Source organism: Lactuca virosa, chromosome 5 (assembly GCF_052849685.1).
Source record: "Lactuca virosa cultivar CGN04683 chromosome 5, Lactuca_virosa_CGN04683_v6, whole genome shotgun sequence".
NCBI classification, from domain to species: domain Eukaryota; kingdom Viridiplantae; phylum Streptophyta; class Magnoliopsida; order Asterales; family Asteraceae; genus Lactuca; species Lactuca virosa.
In genome coordinates, this window is record NC_136430.1 from 80,878,825 (window position 1) to 80,887,136 (window position 8,312).

Genomic DNA, 8,312 nt, shown 5'->3' on the forward strand with positions numbered 1-8,312 from the left:
ACCTTTTCCACACTCCTCTCAATAAGGACCAAAAATCCAATTTTCAAAATGTTTGGACTATATCTACAAAAAATGACAAACCACAGGGACCATTTTTGCATTTTTGTCTATATTTTAACAAATATAAATTGGTTTATAGTTTTTGAAACAATCATGTTAACTTTATGATGCCTAGATTTATTCTAAGTAGAATGTTTGTTTCACATGTTAACTTTATGATGCCTAGATTTATTCTAAGTAGAATGCTTGTTTCACTTAACTCAGATGATAACGAGCAGGCCCCTTTTTTTTTTTTCCATAACTAACCCATAACTATTAAATTTTTACATATTACGTCTAAAACTAAAAAAATTGACTTTGACCCATCTGTTCTTCAGTTTTTATACATATTTTATTTTCGACCCCAAATCAACACTTGAAACTCCGTCAGAGTATCTAGAAGTGGTTGAACCTTCATTGGAATTTGTGATTACGTCAAAGGACATCACAAACACCGGAGCTCCGGCGACATTGTTAGTTTTTAACAACGAAAAAGGTTTTTCACCTAAGAATATCGAATCAATTTGTAGCGTCGGACGTTCTACTAAGAAAGGCATCCGTAATCGTGGTTATATAGTCGAGAAAGGTACGTCTGATTTTTAATTTTATTTTTTATAGTTACTCATTATTTTTCACATGCAACTAAGGCTGAGGGACTTTTGTTTTACTCTCAAAAGTCGATTCTCTTTCTCTCTCTTCTAAACTCCCCCATCTTCCCCAATAAGCTCCATTTTTCTTATGTTTTTAACCTAGCCGTCGGCTGTTTAAGGAGGAGCTGTCGGAGAGTCGGAGACAACCGGCCAACCACGAAAAACTGCTACGGGAGTCCGTCGCACCTCAGAACCTGGTATGTACTTTTTTCAGTACCTGGTATGTTTTTTTTGAAGTTTCTTTGGTTAAATATGTTGAATCGTTAAGATTGTTTATGTTAGATTGCTTTTAAATATGCTGATTCTTTGGGATTTTTAGAAATGTTGAAGTTTTTTTAGTTTTTTATTTGTGGGTGTTCGGATAGAAAGAAGAAAAAATCATAAGAGGTTCTTCTGGATTGTATTAAATTGTAATAAGAGGTTCTTTGGGATTGTTAAGAATGTTAATTATTTGATTATTTTACGAGAATATTTTAGTTATAAACATACTAGTTGTTTATAAACAGATTTAAACATATTAGTTATAAAAAGTTAACTCATATATTGAAAGGAAATAATAGGTGAAGCACATTTTTTATGCAGTATATACACGATTGTCAAATATGGTTATCTACATTTGTTTAATAATATTAACAAAAAAAATGGTTAATTACATTCTGTTTATTTTTTTTAACCAGAATTCTAATAAATTATGTTTTAAATTTGTATTTACAGGTTCAGTGACTATTTAACAAGGCTAATGGAAAGATTTCTAAAAAGAAAACCATCAACACGTGAAGCATCTTCATCCGGAAATATCTCTAATGAAATCCCCCAAAAAAAACCTAGCTCTATTCCATCAGTCCTGATTGAAAATGATATGATTCACATTTCTTGGGATCCAGCCGATAGAATTTTTTTTTTCACATTATCATCCTAATCAAAGAGATGAAATAAGGAGAAAATATCTAATTAGAGGACCTTCTCAACCGTGTGTTCATAAGTTTCCACCAAGAGTGATAGGAAAAGGAACAAGATACTTTAACCTGGTTTGGTTTAATGAATACACCGTGTCACCACCTCCTAATTTGTCATCCATTTTGCCAAAGTGCATTGACAGAAATACCCCCCATTAAGTCTTTCTCTTTCTTGAATATATGAACTGAAGTTGTGGCTTATTACGTTACTCCTACCCTTTTAGATATTGTGATGTGTTAGTTCATGTATTATTCTCTACATTATGAAATTATAGAAATTGTTTCCATACTCTGTTTTCCTTTTAATCATTTCATTCATCTTCAGTTTATCAAAAATCAAGACTCCTCAATGTTCTGATACATTGTCTATTAACTTGTCATCAGGAATTGGATTCAAGAGTGTCTTTTTGGTAACAACTCAGCCACACATTTTCAGTAATGGCTATCAGATCAAATTTAATGAAAAACCATGCCAGCAGTGCAAAGTTGGCTATATTGTTCCTGAATGGGTTGATGCGAATGATCCAATGCTATCTGCCATTAAAACCATATATGGTTCAGCTACTACCCTCCTATTGCCTACCACAACTCTAGTACTTCCTTTAAAGCCAGAGAAAGTCAAACCAGTCAAGGATCAGCTCTCAAGTCTCCATCCTGAACTTCTATTATTTCTTTCAAATATAATACGCCTTTCTGTCAGGGAGGAGGAGCCTAAGCTCAACACTGTAAACACAATATCGGTTATTAAAAATTGTTACTTCAAAGAGCACGGATGCTGATTCGTACACACTTCATCATACTACTGATGATGATATTGGAGGTGAAGTTGAGAGAGAATGTGGGTACTACTACTACATGTGGAAACAAAGATTTCATGTGAAGCTGGAAAATAAAGTTGATGTTAGAAGAGAGGTAGAAGAACGGGTAATCACCCTGGCTTTTCCATATGGGAAAAGATTTGGTTCAAGTAGTTTGCCTGGTATCTATTCGTTTTTACCAATGGGTACAATCACAAATTTTCCATTCATAATTCAAGCAGATTTTCTATTGGCTTCACCAAGAAGACGTTTACATACAACTTCTGTTATTCATCGCACAAAGTTGGGGGTCTTGTTTTTACAAGACCAACATGAAGAATACACCATTGATCAAGTATGTTGGGAAGGATGGAAATGTTGGTTTAGTTACTCCTGTCTCTGCAGGTAGAAACAAGCTGCTGGCTGCAGATTGTGATCATATATCATGGTTGATTAATTGGAACACAGAGTTTGGATGTTCAACTGGTAAATTCTTTCTACCCAAAGTCACACAAGAAGGCATACAATTATGTTTGGGGAAGATTATAATACATGTGATTGTGAATGTGATTTGACCTATTTTTGTGATGTTACATCAGGTGAAAAGCTTGTTTTGTTTGTTAAAGCTTATGATATTCCAAATCTATCTCCCCCGAATGCTGCTATTCCTACTCTCTCTTCTCCTCTCACCAAAAGAAACACATTCTTGCTTCTAGCATGGGTTCGCAAGTTAAAAAAAACATCAGGGGTTGGTATTAATTTACCAGAAAGGTTTTTATCTTCAATAAAAAATGGCAGCTGGTTGAAGATTTATTCGGGTGGAAGTCCCGGGTACGGCCCGCCCGCCGGGTCATTCATGCTAGTCTCAGACTCAACATCAATCGGGAACCTTGTACAGTATGCATCAGGTCTTGTACATTTTCCTGTGGTAGATGTGAAGTTTTATGGTGACGAGATAAAGAATTACAAAGATGAGTTAGAAACGATTGGTGTTAGGTTTGAGGACATGGACGCCTGTGAATTTATGGGTAAGCGTTTCATGGATCTTGCAGCTTCTTCTAAGCTTACCAAAGACAATGTCCTTTGGATGCTTAAGCTTATTAAGTATCTAGGAGGAGCGGATCCAAGAAGTGATTTGTTGATTAAAATTATGAGAGGAGAAAAATGGGTTAGAACAAGTCAAGGTGATATGACTCCTGGCAATTCTGCTTTGTTCAGTAAGGAGGAATGGCAAGCTGCTGCATGTATAAGTAACATCCCATTCATAGATGAAGACTACTATGGTGAAGAGATACTTTGTTTCAAGGATGAACTAGATCTTCTGGTGTGTATGTGAAGTTCAACCAAAATTATCAGCTTGTTGTGGACAACTTCAAGTCCAGATGTTCGCTTCTTTGTTTATCATCTGAAGCCATGTTATTGGTATTAAGTTGCATACAGAATTTTCAATCGCCGGATAAGCTGGTGAACGTGCTTCAATACCGTCCGTGCTTGATGACCAACTTGGGTTACAAGCCCCTATATGCATGTTCCTTGTTGAAACCAGAGTCTCAGTGGGGTTGCCTTCTTCAGGTCTTACAGCTATTGATCAACACTTTTATGGAAGCTCTATCTATTCTATGTCGAATGAATTAAAGAAAATCGGTGTCGTGGTGGACTTTGAGCATGCCATCAAAAGGTTTACTCAGTATTTCGAGTTCAATGCTAAATTATCCAGCATCAAAAAAGAACACGTCCTTTCGTTTCTGAAATGTTATAGACAGTTAAAGAAACTGAAACTAGAAATTCCTGAGGATTTGAACAACTGCGTACGCAAAGAGAAATGGCTACGAACAAGGCTTGATGACTACTGCAGATCACCAACTGAGTGCATTCTTTTTAGTGCAGATTGGGAACAAATTACTCCAATCTGTTCACCGCTTCCGTTCATTGACGACTTGTATGTAAGTGAAATCCATGAGTATCATGAGGAGCTGAACAAGTTTGGTGTTGTTACAGATTTCAAAAATTGTGCTGAGTTTTTGGCTCATGGCCTTGTCTTGCCTCAAGATTCCAGTACCCTTACTCCTGAAATTCTCTACACCTTGCTTCAATCTGTCAAGGAACTGAAAGGGAAAGACACGATTCTTGGAAAATTTCGAGAAAAACTGTCTCAAAAGAATTGGTTGAAAACCCGTTTTGGCTACAAACGCCCCGACGAGTGTTTGCTCTTCTCTTCTGACTGGAATCCTTTCTTGAAATGCAATGATGGGCCTTTCATTGATGAAGGATTCTATGGATCCACCATCGCATCCTACAAACATGAGCTCAGTCTTTTAGGAGTTATCACTAATGTTGCTAACAAGGAGGGGTGCCAGCTGATCGTTAATCACATCGAATGCCACTCCAATTCTGAAACTATTTCTCGAATCTATCATTACTTGTCTACATTTAAGTGGGAGCCTGTTGACCAAGTCAACACAAGGATATGGATCCCAAGGGGAACCACCAACAACAACAGAGAATGGGTAATGCATCAACACTGTGTCCTCCATGACAAAAACAATCTATTTGGCGAACAATTAAACATTCTGGAGAATTCCAAGTATGACAAGGAAACCCTCGACATGTTTGCAAATACTTTGAATGTGAAACTTCATCCCTTGGTTGAAGACTACTGCAAGCTGTGGAAGACATGGGAAACTTCACGACGCCAGATAACACTCCATGAAAGCTGTGCCTTTTGGGAGTTTGTGGTTCAAAATTGGTATCCAGAAACAGAAGAGACTTTCAGTAACAACTTATTGAAAATCCCTGTTTTGGATCCTAATTCGAATGGAATTTTTCTGTTTGACAAACATGACCTCTTTGTTGCGGATGACCTTTTCTTGACTGATCTCTTTCTTCGAAGCTGCTGCTGCTCTCGTCCCATATTTGCATGGTTTCCTCAGCCAAGTGTAAAATCTCTCATAACCCGAACCAAGTTTGTGGACATCTACACAAAACTTGGTCTTCGGAGGTTGTCTCAATCTGCACAGAAAAATATTATATTTGATACAGATCATGATGCTGGATCCAAGCCACTCAATTTGAAAGAAAAGATAATCAAAAAGGGGTTGCTGAAACTCATCCTTGCCTTTCTTGCTGATCCTAATCTTAAACTTGATCTGTGTAAAAGACATGAAGCTGTGACCCGTGTACTTGCGCTTGAAGCTTTTGAGTCGCCGGAAAAGATGAAGGTCCGATACAGGTTGACTTTTTCAAGTGGAGATGTGGTGGATGTGGAACCAAGGAGAATGATCCGTTGGGACAAACAGCACTCCAAATTGTATATGCAGAAGAAGATCGACTCTGATCATAAATATGCAATCGAATATGCATCTCATTTTGCAGAGGAAATAGCAGAGGGGGTGTTGTTGGAGAAGGAACAACTTGTGCAGGATCTGTCTGAACTGATCCGGTTGGGTTATCTTCTGGATTTTGATGAGGAAGCAGTTGAGTTCCTCATGAAGACCAAGAATCTACAGATCTTTGTGGAGGATCAAGACTTCCTTTCTTCTGCATTCTCCTCTTCAAAGGTATTGATTGTTGTATTTCATTGATGCATCACATTAATTAACAATTCCTTTTACAAATAATAAAAAATTGAAGTTTGGTGTCGTGTACTGTAGGGGAAGAGGCGGAGGCATAATTCTGCCGCTTTTCCCCATTCATACGAGTTACCAAGTACCAAGCGTCCAAGACCCCTCCTTTAAATCAGTAAGTATTTAGATTGATTTATAGGAACTTGATTTTACTTTTTTTTTTTTTTTTTTTTTTTTTTTTTTTTTATAATTATCAAGTCATTTCACCTTAAGTATTCAACAGTTAGCCCATTAAGCAACTTGTTACGTAGGTCACTGGTTACCCCTAGGTTAATTATTCAACATTTGGTTGACATGAATGCCGATTCAGACCAACATTGCTATTTCTTGCCGATAGTATATTTGCCTACAAATTTTTACATTTATTATGTTTTAACTGCAGGGAAACAACGAAAACCATAAATCAGACGTGTATGGTGGGATGACAAGCTTTTGGGGATGATTGATGCCTAAAAGCTGATCGACAAGCTTTTTGGGATGATATTTATCTGATGATTCTAAATATACCCCTACAATAAAATATTCATATCTGCCTCCTATCTATATAACTAGTTTAACCGATAAATGAATAATCGTTAATGTTTGTATAATATAATTGTCTATACAATTGATGATGTATTACATGGTGTCAAATAAACAATAGTTACTTGAAATGTGGATGTAAAAACAATGAACCAGTTTTAATTTATTTTGTAGCATTATATTTCCTTTTGTTTCTATTATAACATTCTACTATGACAAAATCTATTCGATTATAGTCATATCATTAAGATAAAGTTGTTTATTTTTTTTAGTACACACTGCATACAGAGAAATATACACTTAGTGATGTGTCTATTTTTATTATACCATCCTACTTTCAGGTACATAATTTTTTTATTTATTTTTATTATTTTATTTTTATAACTTAAATATAGTACCTGCAAAAAAATTACCAAACAATTGTAATTTTTAACTTTGTAAATTATTTAGATAAATAACAAAAAACATTTCTTACAAAAAGACATAAAACACATCAATTAATAAAAATAATTTGAAAACTAGGAAAGAAATGCAGGGTACAAAACAATGTAATAAAACACATTAAGGGTCTGTTTGATTTACCTGGGTCAAGTAAGAGGTTACCTCTTACTCTCTTCGGTAAGAATGTTTATACAGCAAATATAGACTCTTACCAGGTCCACAACATCTTATAGAGTCCACAGAAAAAACACGTTGACCGAGAAAGAAAAGTGTCTGTTCTTGTATTTCCCCTTCTCATTCTCACGGTTTCCTTCTCCTTGCCTACCCCTTACATCTGCAAGGGCAAACCGATATATGCATCACTCTTGTCTCCTTCAAAACGTCGCCTTCGCCGTCCTCGTCCAGCGCCGACGTATCCACCGACGCCACCTCCTCCTCCTTCCCCACATCCTTCGGTATGTCTCTTCTTCTCTCAGTCGATCTATGATTTAAATTATTACATCGATTCACTCTTAATCTCTTCTCACTGCTCGCTCATCTCTTCTCATTGCTCATTCAGTTTGAACAAGACTAACATCTTCCTTATTCTTAGAAGCATCCTAATTATATTAAGACAAACCAAATTTAAGACACATAATATATATAAATTATACACAACTAAAACAATAATTACCATGATTGATGATATCATTTCAATACGTGGTCCTTATAAAAGTTCTGCTAATAGTTCCCATACAAACAAAGACGCATAAATACAAACACACACACACACACACACATATATATATATATATATATATATATATATATATATATATATATATATATATATATATATATATATATATATATAACATTTGATAAAATTTTCATAACGTATTCATCAATCGTATAACCAATAAGAGGAATGACATCTTCGCTGAAAAGAACACATGTAATATCTTCTTGTTTATCAAGCACTCACAAAGCCAACTTATACCTATATAAATAATGTTGATAAGAATAACATATAGAAAAAAATGTAAATAAAAAATACTTACACTTGACACAGATTATTAATATCTTTCTGACAGTTGAAACAAAAATAACAACCATCATGCAAAGTAACCTTCTTACGACATGTTGTAAATTGGACAAATATCCGATCATTAAGCATATCTATGACATAAGGCATATTTATATGTATTTTTACGTATTTATGTATTTTTTAAGTTTTTTATATAGATGTTTAGGTATTTTAAATGTATAAACGTATTTTTTTTTATGTATTTATATGTATTTTAA

At 35.2% G+C, this 8,312-nt stretch overlaps 1 protein-coding gene across 2 annotated transcripts; it reads left to right on the plus strand.

Moving 5' to 3' along the window:
• The first annotated feature begins 671 nt into the window (after nucleotides 1-671).
• Nucleotides 672-6,766, plus strand: LOC145113401 (uncharacterized). Of its 2 annotated transcripts, XM_079049502.1 has the most exons (4): nucleotides 674-886; nucleotides 1,404-5,999; nucleotides 6,093-6,180; nucleotides 6,448-6,766. In XM_079049502.1, the coding sequence occupies exons 2-3, from the start codon at nucleotides 3,969-3,971 to the stop codon at nucleotides 6,174-6,176; spliced, it is 2,115 nt and encodes a 704-aa protein (XP_078905628.1). In that variant the 5' UTR covers nucleotides 674-886; nucleotides 1,404-3,968; the 3' UTR covers nucleotides 6,177-6,180; nucleotides 6,448-6,766. The 2 variants fall into 2 exon arrangements, with proteins under 2 accessions (XP_078905629.1, XP_078905628.1); XM_079049503.1 differs by lacking the exon at nucleotides 6,093-6,180 and having other exon boundaries at nucleotides 672-886.
• Nucleotides 6,767-8,312: the final 1,546 nt, after the last annotated feature.

Bases quoted from the DNA above. Each gene is read 5' to 3' on its own strand.
- LOC145113401 (XM_079049502.1), top strand. From the start codon at position 3,969: ATGTTCCTTGTTGAAACCAGAGTCTCAGTGGGGTTGCCTTCTTCAGGT. The intron at 6,000-6,092 runs GTATTGATTGTT...CGTGTACTGTAG, and splicing joins CTGCATTCTCCTCTTCAAAG to GGGAAGAGGCGGAGGCATAA.